Source organism: Micromys minutus (genome assembly GCF_963924665.1).
Source record: "Micromys minutus genome assembly, chromosome: 4".
NCBI classification, from domain to species: domain Eukaryota; kingdom Metazoa; phylum Chordata; class Mammalia; order Rodentia; family Muridae; genus Micromys; species Micromys minutus.
The window spans coordinates 54,678,828-54,701,476 of record NC_137973.1 but is presented as its reverse complement, the minus strand read 5'-3'; the positions used below and the strand labels follow the sequence as shown (position 1 = coordinate 54,701,476).

The 22,649-nt window shown below is 39.1% G+C and overlaps 1 protein-coding gene across 4 annotated transcripts in view; it reads left to right on the top strand.

Annotated features, from left to right (window-relative positions):
• Positions 1–4,232: 4,232 nt before the first annotated feature.
• ABCD3 (ATP binding cassette subfamily D member 3) overlaps positions 4,233–22,649 on the top strand; it is a 47,526-nt gene continuing 29,109 nt past the window's right edge. The window contains exons 1-3 of one of the 4 annotated variants that reach the window (XM_080916533.1): positions 4,233–4,612; positions 18,428–18,464; positions 21,747–21,845. In XM_080916533.1, coding sequence (XP_080772659.1) covers positions 4,503–4,612; positions 18,428–18,464; positions 21,747–21,845 — 246 coding nt within the window. In that variant the 5' untranslated portion in view covers positions 4,233–4,502. Of the gene's footprint in view, positions 4,613–4,666; positions 4,850–18,427; positions 18,465–21,746; positions 21,846–22,649 lie in introns of those variants that run through there. The other 3 variants (XM_080916534.1, XM_080916535.1, XM_080916536.1) reach the window with 3 other exon arrangements.

Below are 22,649 nucleotides of genomic sequence, written 5' to 3'. Positions count from 1 at the left end.
TGCTAATCACAAGAGAGCAGGGCTGTTTTATTTACATGTAGGTGTGTTTTCAATGGGTGGCTTCTTGAGATATCAATTAGACATTTTCTTCTTCCTTTTTCTTCTATGTGGAGAACAGGTTGCATACATCGCTGCCTTCACTGGGGGAGGGCTTCACAGCCTTTGTCAAAACTCAAAGTTTGAGATGACATAAAGGATCCTACCGCAGTCTGGAAACGAGAGCTGTATCTTGTAGAGTGTGCACTGAGTTAGAAACAGGAATGCTAGGGTAGAGAGTGCCTGGTAATCTGAGGCAGAAAGAAGGATACATTCCAGGGAGGAAAGACTGGAGTGTCCCCTTAGTTCCTGGGGTGGGAGGTTTGGAAAGGCAGTCAGGGCTGCTGTCGAAACCAGGCTTCTTGTGGATGTGGAGAATCCTGGAGTTTATCTTAATGCTGAGAAAACGGTAAGGGATTTGCTCATTTGCATCTCATTATCCTTCATAACAACTATGCACCACGTCTGTGTCATAGGCTTTGGGTAAATATTATTATCCTCTCAGACAGCCAGGATAAGGCACAGTCAATTTAAGTTTTCTTCCTACTAATTAACAATATCACCTACCCCCTATACTAATTAAATCCACTCTTGCTTGGTGCTTGGTATTTGCTTGATGCTGCCTCGTCTCCATTCTATTACCTTTTACCTAGATATTTCACACAAGTGTGTAAAGTGGATAAAGTCAGCTTTGTATTCCTTCCTTCTGTCTACCCTTCCTGTTCCCTAAGCATGTTCTACCCTAAATCAAAGCTTATGCATGACGCAGCTAATACTTATCCTTGCATGCAGAATAAATCACACCTTGTTAACTTGGTGCTTTCTGCCTTCCATAAGTTGATACATGTGTTAGTTAGGGTTTTTGTTGCTGTCAAGAGACACCATGACCAAGGCAACTCCTATAAAATACAACATTTAATTGGGGTTCAGTGCACTATCATCACGGTGGGAAGCATAGCAGTGCCCAGGCAGGCAAAGCCTGGGGAAGCTGAATTCCACATCTTGTTCCAATGGCAAACAGGAGAAGACTGTCTCCCATATGGCTAGGAGAAGGGTCTCAAAGCCCACCCCCACAGAGATACACTTCCTCCAACAAGGCCATGCCTCCTAATAGTGCCCCTCCCTGGACCAAGCGAATTCAAACCACCACATACCACCACATTTCAACATTCTTTCTCATTCCAACTCCTCTAACCTCAGCCTTAGCCACCTTCGTCAATCTAATTTATTTTGTTTCCCACCATTTCCTCTAAATCTCCTATGTCCCAATTTTTTCTTTTTAATAGGGTTGACCTACATCAAGAAATTGCAAAAAGATCACACTCCAAATTTAGTGTCTTAACACAGTAACCATGTATTATTTCCATACCACCTGTGAGTCAGGAGTTTCAGAGCATCTCAGTTGAGTTGTATGGGATCATTCATGAGATTGTAGTCTTTTGAAGGTGTCAACACAGAGAGAAGTCTGTTTCTCAAGTGACTGCCAGTCTGGTGTCTGCATCTCTGGGGCTTCCAGAACATTCTCCATGATAACTGGCTTTCTTTAATAGAAAGCAGTCCAGGGGGTCATGGCCAATGTCATACTATTAGGGTCTCAGTCAAGAGTCACATATTATCAGATTACTTTTTGTACCAGCTCTGAAATAAAGGAGAGAGACAAAGACAGGCACAGCAGGAGGCAAAGCTCAGGAGAATAATCATGAGAGTTGGCTGCCACATTTTTTCCTGATTCTTTCTTCAATCTCCAACTCCATATGTCCCCTAATTCCCCTGTTCTCAGTAGCTCAGATTTTTTAAATGTCCAACAGCCTGAATGACATAGAGCTGAAGAACTTTTGTCCCTTCGAAAATCCTAAACCTTATTGCTCTGAGATTGTATCATGAAGAAGAGATGATCCCCTTCTTGTTTGGAGGATTTGGACATCCTGAGTTTGACTTAGAGAAGTGGCCTTGAGCTGGATAGTTTTATGTCAGTTTGACACAAGCTAGAGTCATCTGAGAGGAGGGAATCTCAATCAAATGCTCCCATAAGATCCTTAAGTCCAGGCCTATGGGGCATTTTCTTAATTAGTGGTTTAGGGGAGGGCGCAGCCCACTGTGGATAGGGTTATTTCTGGGCTGGTGGTCCTGGGTTCTACAAGAAAGCAGGCTGAGAGCCAGTAAGCAGCCCTTCTCCATGGTTTCTGCATCAGCTCCCAATTCCAGGTTCCTTTTCTGTTTGAGTGTCTGTCCTGGCTTCCTTCAGTGATGAACAGTTGATGTGGAAGTATAACCAAATAAACTCTTTCTTCCCCAGCTTGCCTTTCAGTCATGGTGTTCCTCCACAGGAACTGAAACTCTAACTACCACGGGCCTCAATTTAGAGACCGGGCTTTATAGACACAAATTTCTGCACTGATTTAAGTTTATGTTTCCAAAGAAATAGAACCTGGAGTCTATTTTTCAACTCAGGGTTAATATCAGAAGTAGATCTGATTTGCTTTGAGTCTCTCAAGCACTACTTCATTTAGGTTTTATACTTCTTCATCCTTTCTTGGTGATGAGGGCCCCAGTCCTTCTGTGTGCTGTCCCTTTATGTATCAGCTTGCTAAAGCTAATGTTAGACTAATCCTTAGTGGTTTTTATCAGATAGGCATATCTACAACTAGAAAACATTGCAGCTTGTATAATCTACCTACCTACCTTCCTTCCTTCCTCTTCTGCCCCTTAGAATCTTCTATACTTCTTGAGTAAGGGTATTTTGTAGAATAATGTGTTAGTGAATTATTTCTTGCCTTTCCCCCCTCTGAATGTTTTGAAATCTATTTTCTTATATATTTCTATATTTCTATGTTTTCAATCAGTTTTAGAAACTTTTCTTTCATTATTACAAACTCCTCTCCTCCAAGTTTCCAACACTTTTATACTATTCTGCAATTCACTATTGAACTAGTGCCCACTCAACTCCTCTCTACAAGGAGACTCCTTTGGCCTGAGGGTATATAGCTTTGGAAGCATCCTATTTGTAATATGCTAATGACAAGTTCTAGCAAAAGTCTAAATTCTCTTATTGGTATTCTCATAGCACCTACTTCATTTCTCTAAGCGGATACTTAACTCATCCATATTTTCCTTCATGTTTTTCTTCTGTACCAGCCTCTGGAGAATAAGAGATTGTTCATTCTTGTATTCTCCGTGCCAGGCATACCTAATTACCTAAATGATTCCCAGGGGAATGGGAAGATACACGAATGGCATATGGAGGACTTGGTACAGGCTCTACTTTTTCATAATCCAGACTTCTGACTGATTGTTGAGCACCTGTGCACAGCACACACCACAGAGTCTGGTCTTTGCCATTCTCTCAACCGTTTAACCATTCACACAGAGAAAACACCTAGGGCACCACTGTTTCATTGGTTACATTTATGGGTAAGTAACGTTTATGCATCGCGTGAGGTTTTATAAGCTTCCTTCCTGACACTTGCTTCTCTACAGTTTCTTAAACTGAAAACTCCCATTAAGTTATTGTGCATGGGCTAGACTAAATGCTAGGGATAACAATTTCTGCATGATAGGGGTGGGACAGGAGAAGAATGCTGTAATCTGTAAAGCCCGTCTGCTTCTGGGAGTAAGGCCAGCATTAATACAACGCACGATTGTTATTTCTGAATGTCCCTTTGCAAAGAACAGCGTTTCTCAAACTTTCTTTGACTAGACCTAACATAAAGAAATACATTTTTTATCACCATCCCTGTACATAGCTACAAAAAGAATAAGTTTTTCTTAAAACTCTTTTTTTTGGTCACGCACTCTGAGCTTTTTCCCATTACATTATTCTTAGTAAAAAAAAAATTAATAGTGGTGGACTAGTCCTCCCAAACCGAGTTTACACAACTCCTAGAGATCAAAATCCACAGCGATTGAAATAAAGATTGCAGTATTTCTTTTCCTGGTCTCCCTTCACTCTAAGTTGCAAATGTTGACCTTACTAGTACTCTGTGATGGGCCCGTACCCCTCCTCCCCCGGGCTTCTTTAAGAGGGTGGTACTCCATTCAGGGGATGGCGGAGGGGCAGGGCCCACGGAGTCCGCCGCGCAGGCCTAGCCCGCTCTTCCAGTTCTTGTGAAAGCTAGGGTGTGTGCAAGCGGAGCCCACAAGGCCAAAGCGGGGGCAGCTCCGGACCGGCGCCGAGGACGCGCACTGTCCGCCCGCCGCGTTTCCGGCGAATCCGCGGGGGTCCGCGCGTGCGCAGAGCGTACCCCCCGGGGAGGAACCTTTGGATCGCCCCGCGCCCGCGCGCGCGCCCGGGAAGCCAAAGTCCACGGTGGGCTCGGCGCGTCGGCGCGCGCCAGGGGGCGTTCCCGCGCGGCCGGCCCCGCCCTCTCTCGGCGCCAGGCTATCCTCCCAGTTTCCCCCGCGGTTCCTGCACTGAGGTTGTCGCCGGCGCGTCCCCTATCCCGCGGCTCGCTCGCCCTGCCGGTGCCATGGCGGCCTTCAGCAAGTACTTGACTGCGCGGAACTCCTCGCTGGCGGGGGCCGCGTTCCTGCTGCTCTGCCTGCTCCACAAGCGGCGTCGCGCCCTCGGCCTGCACGGGTGAGGCTCGCGGCCGCGCTGCCTTCCCGGGCCCGAGCGGGGTGCCCCGGGCGCGCGCCTTGCCCTTCTCTCCTGGTCCCGAGCTGCGCGGGTGCCCGCGGAACCGGGCCAGCGGTCCCGGAGCCCCGCGGCCCTCGGCCTGGCGGCCACCGCGCTATCCCCAGACTGCGGGAGGGAGGAGGGCGCGCCGCGTCCCTGCGCCCCCTCACCACCTCCCCCTGTATGTCAACTTTATGGGTGCGTTCTGTTTTGCCATCTCATGGCCACTGAGCACTAGGGTTTGCGTTCGGGATGGGCATTTTACTCGCCAGCTTGACTCCAGGAGTAGTGGCGGTGGGTAGTGGCCAGGGGCGTTCCTGGGGGGTGGGGGTTTCTGGGTCCAGTGGGCAGGATTTTCTTCTAAAGCGGAAGAAATTCTTTTCCGGAATTGGCCAGCTAATGCCCTGACATCTCATTTGGAAAGGTTGAATTGGCTCAGTGGTGTGTGGAGGACAAAGTTTCCTGCGTCGGCTTTATAGGTGAAAGGTGAAAGTGTGTTTTAGGTGAAGATCACTTGTTAACTGCACCTTACAGCTTCCTGCCCAGAGAGCATGTTAAAGTTAACTTTAAACTTTTGGGGAGATTAGGAAAGAAGAGAGAGTTGAGTTCTGGTCTTGGAATTACAGGCACGATTTTATTTCTTGTCGCACATTTGATTTCAGCGAGCGAAAGAGAAAAGGTTACTTCCTAAGTATTCTTGCTAGTCTTTGGATACTTAATATTCAGTCTTAAAAATGATGCTTCCATGCCTTTTATTTCATCAACCCTCTGGACAGGTACTATTGTCTCCTGCTTTTGATTTGCCTGACCTGTCTTATTAGAATTTGGCCTAAATTACTAGCAGAGAGCTCCAAGTACCCTTTCACAAAGTATTTTGTCCTATCGACTGCAGCATTGGCCCTTTTCTTCCTAAGTCAACTTTACAAAATAATGATATGTATCACCTTCACACACTAACTGTCTTTTCAAAAAAAGAGTTCTTGTGGCAGGGGCGCTATTAATTCTAAATATTTTTCTGTTAGATCGAGTCCTTTCTAAACTCTCATTTGGAATTAGAAGTTGTCAGTTATTTGGAATATGCCGATAGAACATATTAAATCCTTTATCTTGAATTACTGTCTTTGTAGGGAAGCGTTTCAGTGCATAGAATAGGCATTTTAACAGGGAGGGAACTTGACTGCTAACAGCTCTGACTGATGTAAAAACAGTTTTCCTTACTAGAATACAGTATACATACAGAAAACAATACACAGCATAAATCTCAGGCACAAGAGATTTTTGCAAGTAAAGGACACCCGTGTAATCAGTGCTCAGATCAAGAAGCAGAATATCAGCACCGAGAAACCCCCTTCTGTCCCTTTCCAGTCACAGTCGAAGCCAAGGGCTCCACTGTGTCATATAGTACAGCAGATGATTGAGTATAGGGAGTTCTAAACGTAATCTACTGGGAAATAATAGCAATAGAGGCGACATAGTATAATGTAATTTATCTTCCCAAATAATTGAAGTTGTTTATCCACCATTCCAAACATCTTTTTGGGAAACTTTGTGAACTTTCTGAATATAGAATTATGCAACAGGTAGTTTATGAACAAAGTAGAGTTGCTAATCTTTCATATTGGGATGAGTAGCAAAATCTTTTAGGCGTTTAATATTTTGAGGGGTGAGGATGCAAATTATGAGCAGATAAATGTGACATAAATTACTGATATAAAATGATTGAATCTACATAATCACTGATATAACTATATATAATATAGGCATATATTTAATAATATTCAAATATATATTCTATATAAATATATAGAATATAGAATGAATATATATATGTATATATATATATATATATATATATATATATATATATATATATATATACACACACACACACACACACACATACTATGTTCATGGTCTTTCAATCCTTGTCTTTGGTCTCACAGTCTGGAGGTTATAAAATTCGACCTTTTATTTTACTGGCCCTTGGGTATGTTTGGTAACAGGGCTAATTAATTTTAATGTCTGATACTTAACTAAGGGATAAGTGGTTGCTTGTCTTCTGTTCATCTTGTGAACAGTAAGTTTGTCTTAGAATATATACTCTCTTGGAATTGGATAGCTAACAACTAGTAAAAGCACTTTGTAAGTTATGTTGCAACATTACTCTAAATATTAGAGTGGATAAAATTCTGTTACTTTAAAATTTTATTAGTGTAATTTTTATCACTCTATTAAATCACACACACACACTTATTATGGAATATTTTACATATATATGAAATAAGTAGAATAATAATTTCCTATTCACTTTATCTGTATTGTTTTCATCCATCTGTTTGATTCCCTCCTCCTTTTTTACAGGTAAAACTTATATTTATTGAAATGTGCAGTTTTTAGTTACACTTGTCAAACAAATCTACACAGTTGTATTAGATCCCTGTCTTATAAATCTTGACATTTTCGTCTCCCCAGAAAGTTTCTTTGTATTTCTTTCTAATCATTTTCTACCACTGTTGTGCTGAGTTTTCCCACTTTATTCTCCTTAAGCGATGGACTCTTAATTCATGGGCAAAAGTCACTTAATCACTAAAAGAAATTGTTTGTTTAGGATATGCTATTTCTGTGCTGTATTCTGTAGGAGACAGATGCATGTGACATTTAAAAAATAAGCCATCTTAAAGAGCTTGTGAGGGAAAGAGACTTAAACATGAAATGTTAAAAGTGAAGCTGGTGCAGTGGAGTGTACAGACACTTTAATACTAGCTTACCTGTGTTAGTGGTTTGGGCCTTGCTTGAGTTTTGTACTTCTTCAGCCATGTGTGGTTAACTTGCAGTCTGTTGAGTGCACTAGGCTGGCTGGCTTTCTTTGGGGTCTGATTTCGTTTTGTGCCAGCTCAACCCCTTCTCCCCACTGTTATTTTTTTCTTTGAGACTTAGCTCAGCAAGAGCTTTCTGATATGTGTTTTCCACTGTTTCTAACTCCAGACTGATGTATCTCCCTTTGCTTTTCTGACACTTAGATTCCTCTTCTCTAGCACTCACTACTTAGTTTTGTACAGGTTTCTTTTCTTGGCTTCTCCTTACACCAGAATCTAAATTTCTTGAGGCTTTGGTCTGAGTCATGCTTATTTTTCCAGTTTACTTAACTTTTATTTTTTGCTGTACTGGGATCATACCTACTAGGCCTTGTCCATGCTAGACAAGTAATTTACCACTGAGTTAGGGAGCCCTCCAGTGATACTTGAACCCCTCAGTTGGATATGTCCCAGGGTAGAGGACAAATGTCACAGAGGAGATAAGTGATGCAGAGCTGTGGAAGAACTTTTTAAAGAACAGTTGGCAGAAGCTGAAGAAGCAGAAAGAGGCTTGTCTTCATAGAAGTCATGAGTGTACCCAAGAGTCTGTAATATGATCTGAAGAATGGGAAATCAGTAAGGCTAGCCAGAATACAAGGGAAGGAACCAGTCTACATTGCTACAGAATTTTACTATGCTAAATAAGTAAGCCATGAAAGACTGAAGACCGAAGAAAGCAGTTTCCCTTCCCATCAGTGCTTCTGAAACAAAGTTCAGATTTCTCACCTAGGTTTCAGAGCTCTCCTCCATCTGGGCTCGTCTTACCTGGCTAATCTTACTGTGGTCTTGCCTGCCAGTTGGCACTGTGTTCTAAATAGTCCAGTTTCTACACTGTTCTCTGAGCGGGCGATCCTCATTCCTGGCTTTGGAGCTTTATCCATGTGATCAGCCTTATCTGTAATTTCTGTCTCCTTTGTTCTCCAGTTCTTTAACATTCTTAAAGGGCCATTGAAGGTCCACCCTGCCATGAAGTATTTAGCTGCTCTTGATGATCTAAGGGATGATCACGATGCTTTTAGCACGAGTGCTTTGCCTGCTGTACTCTGCTTCCCTGGCTACCATCTAGCTGGGTGTGTCAAGTACACCTTCATCTTTTGTCCCTTTAAAGCCTTAGTCTGTAAATGGTGGGGCACAGTTTCCTCCCCACATATTTCTGCAGTTTCAGAAATTTATTACTCACATCTTTGCTCCTGATTTATTTTAGGTCCCACTCACTTCTTGTCTTTTGAGCCTGTCTCATATCTGTGTTGCTTTTTCTGCATCTAAGCATGATACCCAAAATAGATATTATAGAAAAGTTCTGTTAGAAAATTAGTAGAATTAGTAGCAAATATCTCAGCTTAGAAAATACTTTAATATTCTTTTACTTGGACATTTCTTATATATTCCCACTACTGAAAACTTCTTTGCCATTTCCCCAACATGATTTAGGGGCCTGTTGCTAGGCTCTGCTTTAGTGTCTGCATGTCCTCCAGTCTAGCAGTTACTTCTTGCATCTGCTTCCCACTAACACTTGGTAACTTCCCTGCAAACTAAAATTTCCTTTCCTTATTTCAGTGGGGGCTGGCTTCACCTTTCTTCTGTAGGTTCACTGAGGGTTTTGTGTAAGTATAAACCCTGTGAGGGACTGGGTCTGAATGACACCCTTAGAATGAACAGTGGAGTAGAGTAATGGCTGTCATTACTTGGGTTTCTAGAATAAAAGGAGATGCTTATGGGACGCATACATTAAAAAAGCATTAAAGAGTGTGTCAGCAGCAGTGGTGGTGGCAGTGTTGTGTAGATCAGGTGAGGGTCATGAGAAGTGTGTCTGGTGAAAGAGGTCCAGTTAGTTACGATTCTCAGGTTTTGGTACATTAGCCTCTGTGGGTGGCCCCTCTGTTTCAGTGCATTTGTATGTGCCATTCCCTCTTGGAATGTTGTTTCCATGGCTGTCACATTGCTTACTCCTCCCCTCTTTCAGTCATTAATCAGATAGATCACAATTAGACCTGTTGCCATTCAGTTTAAATAACGTTCTTTGTGTCTCTTCCTGGCTATACTTTTCTCCTTAGCACTATTACCAAGTGTGCTGTTCGTTGGAAGTATATATCTTGTTTACTGCATGTCTGTGCTGCTGGGATGTAATTAAGCTCCACAAAGGAAGACATTTTTGTCTGCTTATTTCATTGGTAGAGCCCTAGTGTGTGGAATTGGGTTTGGCAAGTTGTATTCAGAAAATCCTGTTCAGTGATTGTACCAGTGAGATGCTGATCTCTTAGGGCATGGTTACTATAATTTAAACAGCAGCTTTCTTGTTATAACTCTAATCCTAGCGCCCATCCTAGCCTTCTGGGTCTAGACCTCTTACGTCTTCTATTTGTTAAGTTCAGAAACAATATAAATGATAGCATTAATGTATGATTTTTAAAAAATAAACTTTTGACAGTTAAGCAGTAGGAATTAATATTAAAAATAAATAAACTAAAAATTACTGCTATGACCACAGCTATAATAAATGTGGCTTTATTTTTGCTTCCTCTGTATTTATATGCCCTTCACAGTTATAACTGCATGCTTGCTGTTTTCATTTAAGGCGTAAATTGTGTTTTTCTTTATGGCCTTTATGATTATAGTTTTATGGCTTTATCATATTTTACCCTTTCTTGTTGCGTATTTTCACGTTTTTCTTTGTAGTGCTGGAAATGGACAGGTGCTAACGGGTTTCTACAACTGATCCGTACAACATGGATATGCCTGTGAATTTTTACAGCTAGTACTGCATATTTTTGTTTCTTTGGACTAACTTGTGGACATAGGATTAATAAATGCAAGTCTGTGGACATTCTAAATTGTACAAATTGACGTGACTTTTTAAAATGAGTCATGCAAAATGGTAATGCTATGAATGGGTATTAGTATAATTTGCCATTATTAAGAGTTCTTTTTCTCTTTTAGAGGAACAAAACAATATTTAAAAGTTAGTTTACATGTGTTTTATAGATGAGCAAGGATGAGGTTTTGTTTATGTTCATTCAGCATCAGCACCTTGATCATGAAGTCACTTGGCAAAAAAGAACGTAGTCTTTGAGGTTGGGTAAGGGTTCAGAGGTTTAGTTAGCTATACTGTAGATCTATGACTTCTCATCAGTTTCCACGTCTTCTCTGAGCCTCAGAGGAATAGGGATAATAGTATTTATTTAAGCTATCAGTTATGTGAAGATTGAATAAGAAAATACCTTAATCCAGTGCTCAACTCAGAAGTCATCGTTATTCCTACCAAAAGAAAACTAAAAAGACAACAAAATACCCCTTTGTTATCTTCTCAGAAATTATTGAGGCTTCCTAAAAATTCTTCTCAAATGTATCAATGAAAATGTCCTTAAATAGTTTTAAAGTTGGTAAATCCATTTACTTTTAGGGCATTACACCGGTTTTAGAGACATAGTTTCAGGCCTTACATGTTTCCAAATGGCACCTGGTAAATAGGATACTCTGTATCTCCTACCTTATGAAGAGGTGGTCTAAACTCATAGTATTCAAAGTGTGGCCTTGTGATGCAAAATACAATCGTGACCTACTTTGTAGACTATACACTTTTGTTAAAATAGCATGAAGTTGCATTCATTTTTATGACAACCAAATACTTTTCACTGACTTCCCTTTTCAAATTGTTCCTTTGTTGTCATTGCTGTTTTTGAAACCCTTAATATTGGTTGGTGATGCATATCCTCTTTGGTGTATCACATCATCTAAAATTTCTTATCCTTTAATTAGCATTTTTTCTGTATATTTTCCTCATAAATTAAAAATATCAGATTAGAGTAAGTATAGGTAAGGTATAACCTTTTTGCTAATAGATATCCTTTGAGAATTGTTTTGGATCTTACCTGTGGCTTACCAGCACTTTCTGGTGACAGACCTGTTATTTCCTTCTCTTTCTTACTGGGCAGAGTCTCTTTTAGAATAATTCTATTAGAACTGGAGGGAAGGGTCTTTCTATTTGGGCTATGGAGCTGTTAGGATGAGGCCATAGAGCCATAGGTTTCTTTTACTTAGAAACAGGAAAAAACTCCTTGTCTAGTCTAACATTTAGTGCTTAGAGTTGCCACCATCTCTTTAGAGACGAGATTGATTTTAGTCTGACAGGTAAACTCATGTTTAATGCTAACATTTACTATAATAAGTTCTCAGGCCATACTATATCTTTAGAGAAATACAACTATGACCTACTTTGCAATACTTTCTCAGGATCCACTCATCTAGGACCTGACAAGTATTTTCCACCTCTAATCTTTTGGAGTAGAATGCATACTATAGTCATGTGGAAGAAAAAAAATTACATTTTTTTGAGTTATATATAGCAAATTAAATTCAAATTTATGCAAAATGTTATTTCTGTATTCCTTTTGCAAAGTTTTAAGGAATGTTAGAAGTTGTTTAGAATGGAATTTGTAATATGTACCAGGGCATTGGGCCCTTGATTAAGAAAAATCAAGACATTCTTACTGGAGTCACTTTGGTTGTAGTCATCTGTGTCAGTAGTTAAGCATAAGGACACAGCATTGGACTGCTGGCTGTGTTCTTCAGTGGAAACTCTAACACATATGGTATTTGGTTAGGAACAACTAGGCATGGTGTTTTGTTTGTTTGTTTTGTTTTGTTTTGCTAACTTTTTGAGACAGGGTCTCATGTAGCCCAAGTTGGCTTTGAACTCTAGGTAGCTGAGAATGACCTTGAACTTCTGAGCCTCTTGTCTGTCTCCTAAATTTTGGCATAACTGGCATATGTTACTAAGGTTTTATATTTTTTTAAATAATGTTTCTTATCCTTTTTCTAGTATAGCAAATCAGTGAATTCTACTGAATACATATAAATGGGCAGCAGCTCATCAGAGCACCATCAGCTAGCATGGCGCCTTTAAATAGGTACACAGCCTCAGCACAGTGCTGCTAGCACAGGGCAGACATCAAAGTGGATGATTGATGACATCCTCATTTCATTTTTAAGCCATGCATAATGCTTTTTTTCAGACCACAATTTAATATACTTATTTACTATTTATTCACACATTTTGAGACAAAATCTTAGGGAACCCAGATTTGCTTAGAATTCAGCTGTGCATCTAAAGATGACCTTAATTCTTGAGCCTTCTGCCTCCCCATGTCTCAGGTGTTGAGATTGCAGGCATGACTATCACAGTATGTCATACCTGTTGGCATTAACGAATTAATGTGGAAAGGAGCCGCTCCTTCGGCATGTGATATTGTAGCTACTGTCTTGTGTTTATATGCCACCCATTGTATGTTCTCAGTTTAAAATATTTATGACACTTAAGCCCGTGAATTAAAGGAAGTGATTATTTTAATGTAGTACATAAATAGCACTAGACTAGACCTAAGAAATATTTTTTAAATTATTCTTTTAATGCTTCATTATAGTAATCATTTTATTAAAACTAAAAGTTTTAATACACCTTAAGTTTGAACACTAAAGGAAAAAACACATCATTTATCTGTTAGGTTATATTTCATTGATCCTAAGACTACTTTGTTTTTCACATTATAGCAAAAGTACTGTGTATCAGCTGGTATGGGGGACTCTACATTCAGTGTTACTACTGTTCTCCACTAAGCTTAGGACAACTAGAACTTGTAAGAGAATCTTGCATTTTCATCATTCCAGACCAAGGGTTGGAGGAAGTAGACTGACCTGTGATCAGTAGGTGATCCAGAGAGCCTCTTCTGAGAATTGAGAGCTATGGGCCTACTCTGAACCTCAACGTAGGAGAATACAGTGATCAAGGAGGACACTGACACTAATCCCGGCTCTCACATGCACCAGCATACCACTGCACCCGCACACTAACACCCATGTAAATGTATCACACATGTACACATGCAAAAGAAAAAATACCTTTGAAAAAAGCCATGCAATATAACATTTCAATACCACGTTTCTAGTTCAATCTCAAGCACTCCTACTAAAAGTCCTCCGCTAGTAGTACGATATTTAGAATGCCATTCTCTGTTTACCTGTGTACAGAATTATAATGCATTAAGAAATAGATTTAAGGTATTTTCAGTTGTAGGATTCCTTTGACCTTTTTCTACCAGTTGTGCCCAAGATAGGCAGGCTGTTTAAAGAGAGAGATCAAGGTGGGAGAAGCCAGTGTAGGATAAATGTAGCATCCAGTTTTGTATTTGGCATGGGTTCAACAAAAATAGCTATCTCCCTTGGAGAAAGTGGGATCAGTCTGGGGTAAGATGTAAAACTTACCCAGTGCATTTGGTTGAGTGTTGTTTCTTAATAGGCTAGACAGTGAGCTTGGCACTTTGAACGATTATTTCTAAGACGAATCTTGTGGAAGTACAAATAATAGAAAATTCATATAACCTAAGAATTCCAGATCTGTGTTAGGAATCTAGTCTTTTGGGAGAGAACATGAGTTAGGAAGATTTAATTAATATACTTGTTAATATGGGTAGATTTTACCTTTGAGCCCAATCTTAATTTCTTTTACTTGACGGGTCAAAGGTATTCCATGGACGGAGAACAGCTTGAACAAAGACAATGAGAAGAGTAAGCAGAGGCATGAAAATTGGAGATCGTACTATAAACTGTTTAATGGATTTCTAATTTTATATTTTAGATATATTTTACATTTATTGTTTACATCAGTTGTTTGGGATAGTTTTATTATTTATCCTTTGTGAGCAAGGAATCAAAGAGGTTTTAAAACATTAGGTGTGCGGGTCCTTAAGTTTGAATTGGTCAGGGGTAGAGATCTGGCTGAGCATTAAGAGCTTCTATTGCTCTTGCAGAGGACCACCCACACGGTGACTCCCAGCCATCTCTAGCTCCAGTTCCAAGACATCTGCTACCTTCTGACCTCAGTGGGCACCAGCCACTTAAGCGGTCCAAGATGTGCAGGCAGAACTCTCATATACATATAAAACCTTAATTCTACAAACAATTAAGATTGAATTAATCATGTAGATTGTAAGGAATAAATATTTTTACTCAATTTTTTTAAATGAACTTTGATTCAGAAGAATGGTGAAGACTTATTCATAGGCTAAAAAAAGATTTTATATTAAACACAAAACAAAGTTACATTTATTATTAAAATGTAATTTTGAATTACTTAACTCTCTCTCTGTGTGTGTGTGTGTGTGTGTGTCTGTGTGTCTGTGTGGGTTTGTGAACATGAGTGTGGGTGCCTGTGGAGGCCAAAGATGTCTGATGCTCTGTAGTTGGAATTACAGGGAGTTGTGAACCAAGTGATCTGAGTGGTCCAAACTTGCCTCTTCTGGTATGTGCTCTTAACTGCAGAACATTTCTTTGGTTCTGCTTTGTAAATTTTTCTTCAACTGTGTGACAAGTGTTAATCCTATTGATGAATATTTTTTGTTGTACATTTTATTTCCTTAATTTTTATTTAGTTCTTTCAGGTCAGGTACTACTTTCATATTTTTTTCTTAGTGGAAAACATTGTATTTAGAAAAGGTATGGGACTGGAGAGATGGATCTACAGTTACGAGCACTTGCTGCCCTTCCAGAGGACCAGAGTTTGGTCCCAGTACCCACATGGCTGCTCACAGTCATTATAGTTCCAGGGGATCAATACCTTTTTCTGGCCTACAGGTACCAGGTACCCATGTGCTTCACAGACATGGATTCAGGGAAGACACATAAATAAAAGTGCATTTACAGAGTCTTTAAAAATAATACTCTGTATATTGCTTTAAAGCCATTTCTGGAAACGTAAACATTTGAAATCTGTGGTCTGTGTTGTCTGTAATGTCTGTTGGTCTTGGTTAGTGTGTAGTTGTGCTTGATCATCGTGCTTTCGTCTTGACATTTGATCTAAAATTAACTTTCAGAATTATTTTGGAGCTTGTAGCCAATGTCATTTTTTTAAAGAGCACTTGACTTTAGATTACCTAGGTGGAATGTCAGTTTACATCTTAATAAACAAAAACAGGATTCATATTTCAGAATTCATGCTTTAGTTATATCATTGTAATAGTAAATCTCTGTCATGTTGAATTAACGTCTCCACTTATGAACTTTGAATCTAAACATTCCTTTGTCTTTTGAATGGTTTCCATATAGTTCTCTTCTTGGAATATAGACACAAAACGATGATTGCTTTACAGAATTCTTTCTTTACTATTATTCTTTATTATGGCTAAGGACTTGCTGCCCTCCACTCTTCCCAGGGGCACTCTGGGAAAGGAAAATGTTTCCTTTTGCTGGGCATTAGTTTGGAACTGATGGTCTCTAATACTTCCTTGCCTTTACATATTTTTGAGTGTGTGCCCCTTTCTCCCTCTCTTTCCCCTGTTTGAGTTCATTCTCAACCCTAATATGTTCCAGCTATCATTTCTAATAATTTCCTTGGCTGTTCTTCCTACTTGTGTAGCTACTGTCTTTGTTAGGTGTTTATTAGTCCGGACACAGGATAATTTATAGACACTAGTATGTTCTTACTGAGGGCAGAAATTTTCTCAAGTATCATCCCCACTTCTAAGTATAACTACCAGCTTTTTATAACTACATAGCTCTAATATCTGAATTTTCACAATGTGTTAGGGTCTATCATAAACACAGTGTGTATCTTAGCTGATGGAAACTGCAGAGATATTGTAACTGGTGGTGGTATTATTTCCATTTTGTAGATAGGAAAACAAGGTTCAGAGCAATTATATAAGTTGCCAAAGTCAAACAGTTAGCACACAGTGTCATTAGAATGTTAATCCAGAATTCCCTCTAGTGCTCTAACTGTGATTATAGCTAGAACAGTAATTTGTCTTTGTCTTTAAGATAAATGTATTTTGTTGTTATTTCACCAGAAAGAGCTGCTTCCTTTCTTTGGTGTATCCTACCCCCTTATAAATTGTTTCGCTTACGGTGTTCATGATACTATCCACATTCACACTTAATCTGTTAAGTTTTAAGTCTCAGTTTAGGTTTTACATGAGTAAAGGCTTAGGTTAACCTTAGCTCAACTTTTCTTTGCGTTTCAAAGCACTTTGCTTAGATCTAGCACATATCTGATTTTATAGTTCTATCTGTATTTACTCTAGCTAGATTGTAACCTCTTTGAAGGCAAGACATCCTGTTAACCTACGAGCCTGTAGTATGGTGTAGTTTTATTATTACGTAGTTCTATTGCTCAAAGCTTATAAAATGTTTGTTTTCAATTTTAATTGCTTATCATATATTTCCTTAATTTTAAATTTGTATTTCTTTTAGAAATAATTTTGTTTTATTTATGTATGTTGTGGATACACTCATGTGCCATGTGTGGAGTTCAGAGGACATCTTTTGGGAATCGGTTCTCTTTCCACTGTAGATTCTAAGGATTGAACTTAAGTACTTTTACCCACTAAGCTGACCCTAAATTGGTAGTTCTTCAATTTAAAAACTTACTCTTCCGTATGAAAGTGTAACGGCCTCTTTGTATATGTCTGCCCATTGCTGAGCTTTCTCATTCCCACTCTCCTCTCCGTGGTCTGTTGCTTTCCTTTCTTTTCTCCAGCCTTTCACAAAATTTTAAGAACAGATTTTGAGACCAGTGGATTCAAAGTCAATGTTTTACAGTAATTTACAGTCTCCTAATCTTATGGCATGGTTTTAATTCCCTTTAGATCTTAGAAAACAGGAATCATGCCTCCAAGATGACAGAATTGCCTCTCTTAGTATTGGAAGAATAGAATGCAATTTGTGAATTCCATAAGGAAAAGCATGTTTTTGTGTTAGATTCTTTCTCGTAAATAAATGAGTCTTCAAGTCTCTATTTACTGACTTAAATATGGGTGTGTACTGTTTGCTTTATAGGAATAATATATTATTAGAAAATTTGGTGTCAGTGTTATGAAATGTAGCTATTGTTGGTAGCGTTCAGCTTTTTAGGTTTTATGTTTTTGGCCTCAGTTGTTTTCTAGATCTTAGAAGTCAGACAATGTTAATGAAGAGAAAAGCTTGAGAATTTTATTATTGAATTGATTTGTGTATTGAGTGTATATTTTTAAGCACTTTAGCCTTCAGTGAAAGTAGTTTGTGTTCATGTAGAATTCTGACCTTATTCATAATGAAATACAGTTAGTGGAACTACTTGGGAAAATGCTAGGTGGTTCTCTTCTGACCCCCAAGCCTGGGAAGCCTAAAATAATGAGCCCCTGTCCCCCCACATGTGTCTCTTCTGCCTAGCTATTTGCTGACAGCATCTTTATTTACCAAACAGAAATAACTTGGGGCAGAGTTAGATAGCTCACTTGGGTCTCCTGCAGACTCTCATCTTGGGGGAACGGCTGCAGTTGGCATTAACTTACACAGTAAAAGACCAAACCTCAACTCTTGAGTCTTTCCTCCCACCTCCAAGGCATTTTAATGCAGCTCAGCGTCACCTTGTTAAATTCCATTGGCTAACAGTTAGTGTGGGCAAGCTTTGATTCAAGAATGGACAGGTAGATTTTCACCATTCTGTAGGAAGACTTACAGAAAAAAGTATACATGATATGTGGGAGTTAACATACACACACATGCCATCTGTTCATAATACTTAATCTAACATTTAATGATTCCTTTCTCTAAATACTACTTAGTACAAATTAAACATGTCTGCCCTGAAATTATCTGAAGTAATGAAACCTTGAGCACCCTGGGTTTTTGCATCTGGTAAAATGGATGTAGCAGATATTCCAAATTTTTAAAAATTATGAAGTCTGAAACACTTCTGGGCCCAAGCATTTCATACCACGGGCACACAAATGTAAAGAGGCATATGAACTATTCTTAATGAGTGAAGTTTGCCTCTTGGTTATGAAAAAGGAAAATGACCATTTGGAGAATATTATACTTTTGACATCTTAGAATAATTTTAATTATGGAAGCATATAACAAAGTAAAGCTCTTTCATTTTTTTTCTTTGCAGTAAGAAAAGTGGAAAACCACCATTACAGAATAATGAGGTAAAATTTTTAAATGACCTACTTTTGGGGGGTGGTTTGCATTATTTAATCTATTTTGTTGGGTAAAACAGAATTTTAGAATTAGAATACAAGTTTTTACAATCTCACTTGCATTTGACTACATATAAGATTTTATTACAGGAATTCTTTTTAAGAGTCTTGCCTAGTGTGTTTTAGTATTACTGTGTCTGTTCATTGAAAACACTCTTCTAAGGAGACAGTTATTAGATTTAGCCATAATGACTTGGTGCTCATGTAGCTTTGTTTTTTCCCCTTTTATTGAGACAGGATCTCACTGTATTTATAGTTTAAGATGGCCTTAAACCCTTTATCCTCCTGCCTCAGCCCCTTTAGTGCAGGGTTTAGAATGTACCACTATGATTAGAAATTTTTTCTTTAAATATTTATTATATCACATCATTCTTATTTTTTAAAAATTCTGTATACATGCCTCTGGACCTATCCTAGAATTTCATTAGACATTGTTGTTAAAATAGAGTGTAGATAGCCGAAGGATGTTTTAACTAGCATGAAATACATCAACACTGTTAAATTACTTGAAGTGAGCTCCATATTGCTAATATTCAGCCTAACATTGATATTATTAATTTAGTTATAACTGTTGTTCACATTAAGTTATTGGTAACTTATAATCTGTAGGTATCTTTTGATCTTTCTGATAACAGATCCTCTAATTCTGTTTCACCAATTGATTTTTTAAATAGCTTTATTTACACTCCTTATTTTAATAGTCATCATTCAAGTCCAATAGTTATTCATATAGTTATCATAGAATTGAATGGTTGTTACCACTTTCCTTAACTTATTGCTGGTACCGAGTGAGTCCCGAGGTGCATCTCCACAGTTCCCCAGTTCCGGTCTAAGTTCTGCTGCCACGCCACGTGCCTTAGCTCTAACTCAGCTTGCCAGTTGAGTGGATCGCAGCTGCTACATTTGCTGCTGGGACAGCTACACCTGGTTACTTGGCTTACAGAAAGTTCTACACTAAAGATCATTACACTAAAGCTGTGGTAAACCTCCAGATTCAGAAAGATAATCCCGAGGTTGAATGTTCCTTCAAAATGGAGGGTCTTGGAGATAACAGCCGTGTTCTGAAGCTGCTGGAGGTCTGAGCTCCCCTTTCTGTCATGAAACTCACATAAACACAATGAAAAGACAAGAGACAGCGTGGTATCTCTGACCATCCAAATAGAAACTTAATGGAGTCTCAGTGCTCCACCCCACTGTGTTGTGATGTTACCCGATCATGTAATTGGGACAGTGACCACTCTGGTTGGTCCCCACAGGTTCTAGATGTAGTACCTTGCAAATAGCAGCTTTCATATTCACACCATCATCCTTGCCATTGAAACATCATGGTGAACATTTGTTCAAGAAGGAGAGTACTAGAGTGTGATGAGCTTGCATTGACTTATTACAGCATAGGAATAACAGGCCATGACCTTGACCGTCCTTGTGGCTGAGATGATGACCTGGGTTCAGCTTGTGTGTTTCAGTGCTTCAGTCAGAAGTAAAGGACTGTTGTTCTCCTTAAACCAGCCAGATAAGATCAACAGTAAAAGAAGCAACAACTTAAAAAGAATTTTAAGTTCACTCTCTCCCCTTAAATCTCATGCCTAGTAGCACTCACTCCTTGTTACCATCATTTCCTGACCCCTGGCAACCACTCATCTACTGTTTGTTGATTTCCCTGCTCTGGAGCACTTAATATTAGTAGAATCATTCAATATGTGTGGTCCTGTAGGCCTTTCACTTAGCATGAGGCTTTCAAGGTCTCTTCATGTTACTATAACCATATTTTTATTCCATTTTTATGCTGAATGGTATTCTGTTGTGTGGGTTATATCACGAGGCAGGGGATTTTTACATTGTTAACATAAACATAAGGTTTATGAGTCATGCAGCTGTGAAGAGACCAGTTTTGAGGTGGGTTTATTGGATGGTCTATAATTTAGTATGGAATTTGGGGTTATGTAGTAACTAAGTTGACTTTTTTCCCCAAATAAGTGGTATTTATTCCTGTGTCAATTTATTGGCTTTAATATCTGTACTATTAGTATCGTTTTGAATATAATTCTTATGACTAATATGCATTACCTTATAGGCTATTACATACAAGTGTAATTTGCTTTCTTTTTCTTCCTTAAAATTATTTCTAGAATTGACTAATAAGCGACAAAGTGATTGTTGCCCTGTTACATCACTTAAGCCCCACTCCCTTCTCTCTGTCTTGGTCTGTCTGTCTCTTTGTCCACTGTGACTATCCAATTGTGGCAATATTTCTCCATTAAAGCCACTCTCCCCTACTCCCCTCCCCCTTCTCCCACCCCGGGTTTTTATTTGAGACAAGGTCTCACTTTGTAGTCTTGGCTGGTCTGGAACTTGTATAGACCAGGCTGACATTAAACTCACAGAGATGTGTCTACCTGTCTAACTCCTGGGTGTTGGGTTTAGAGGCCTGCACCACTATGCCTGACCTACTAGTAATGTTTTAAGAAAGGGATGGAGTTAGAAGTACAGCTTGAGGGAGATAGTTCTCTTCTTTCACCCATGGTTGACTGGGCATCTGGAAAGGGCTGGGGAGGATGTGTTCTGGGGTAGCCTATAGTTTTTGGTTTCTCTTTTCTAGTCTCCCAGTCTAAGGATAGTAAAGGAAATACTCCTACCAAAAGCCCTGATGCCACTTTGTCCTCATCTTTGTAGAAGGTTATAGTTCAGTTTTCTTGCACCTTTGAAAACAACTCTCTAAGGGAGAAGCCATTATCTTTTTCAAATCTCTGTCCTGACAACAAAACCATGGTCCTTCTATGTCCTTTAGGCCCAGTCCTTTGTAGGCACCCCTACCTTTTGTCATTTGTGTTCTTTCTCCAGCGTCTTTTAAAAATATTTATTTATTCATTTTATGCATGAGTACACTGTGGCTGTCTTCAGACACACCAGAAGAGGGCATCAGATTCCATTACAGATGGTTGTGAGCCACCATGTGGTTGCGGGGTACTCGGGACCTCAGCTTAGCCACTGAGCCATCTCTCCAGCCCCCTTTCTCTAGCATCTTGATGCCAAGTCTATACTCCAGTAGTACAATCTAATAGTTGTCAGCAGTTACATGAAATGTGCCCGTCTGATCACTGCGAATCTGTTGCAGTGATCGAAATGTGGCTCTGTAATCATTTATTGTTGCAGCTGTCTGAAACGTGGCTCTTTTTACACTGCATTTGTTGCAGCTACCAGCCTAAATTTTTTTTTTCCTCTCTACATTAGAAAGAAGGAAAGAAAGAGCGAGCTGTGGTGGACAAAGTGTTTTTATCAAGGCTCTCACAAATCCTAAAAATTATGGTCCCTAGAACATTTTGTAAAGAGGTAAGTCTTCAGAAATTATAATACCAAATGTTCAACTTTCCATACTAATGGCTATTTAGAACAATCAGTCATAGCAATTCAGGTAAGGTGTTTTTTGTGCAGGTAAAGAAGACGATTAAATATGTCTCTAAATTATCACCAGTGTTGATGATGTAATATCCCATACTCATCACTTTTTAGCACCATTTTACCTAGTAGAAGTATATGATAATTATTTACCATATGGACCTGCTGGATCAGCACCTGCCTGCTTCCTGTGTTTTAATCCTCTTCCCCTTGGTTTGTTTACTGTGTTCTCAGGCCACAGCTGCATCTGCTAGTGTAGACATTCCCTTCCTTTATTCCACAGAGCTCTGCTTAAATTTGTTTCTTTTCTTGTATAACCTTTGCCTTAAAAGCTCAAGTTGGAAGCCCTGAGAAAATCCAGACAGTATTAGAGACGTTTTGTTTAGCAAGTTGAACCTCATTTACTCAGTCTGTACAAAACGTTAAGCTCCATTGTTTGCTGATTAGTTAATTCAGTAATTGTTACCAGTGTTCTGTATTAAAGTAGCACATTAAAAGTAAATAAGAAAATCACAGTGCACCGAGCCAGAGATCCTAAGTTACCTGTCTAGTTTTTACCATTAACTGTGAATTACTTGATCTGCCTTTGACTTCTAAATGAGATCATTAGTTAAATGCTCTATAAGACCTTTAACATATATGTCATAATCCTAAGTTCCCTTTAAGCTCTGATAAAATATACATATGTAAATGACACTGAAATTTGACAAAAAACCTGAAGTTACTGTTTCTTTTAAC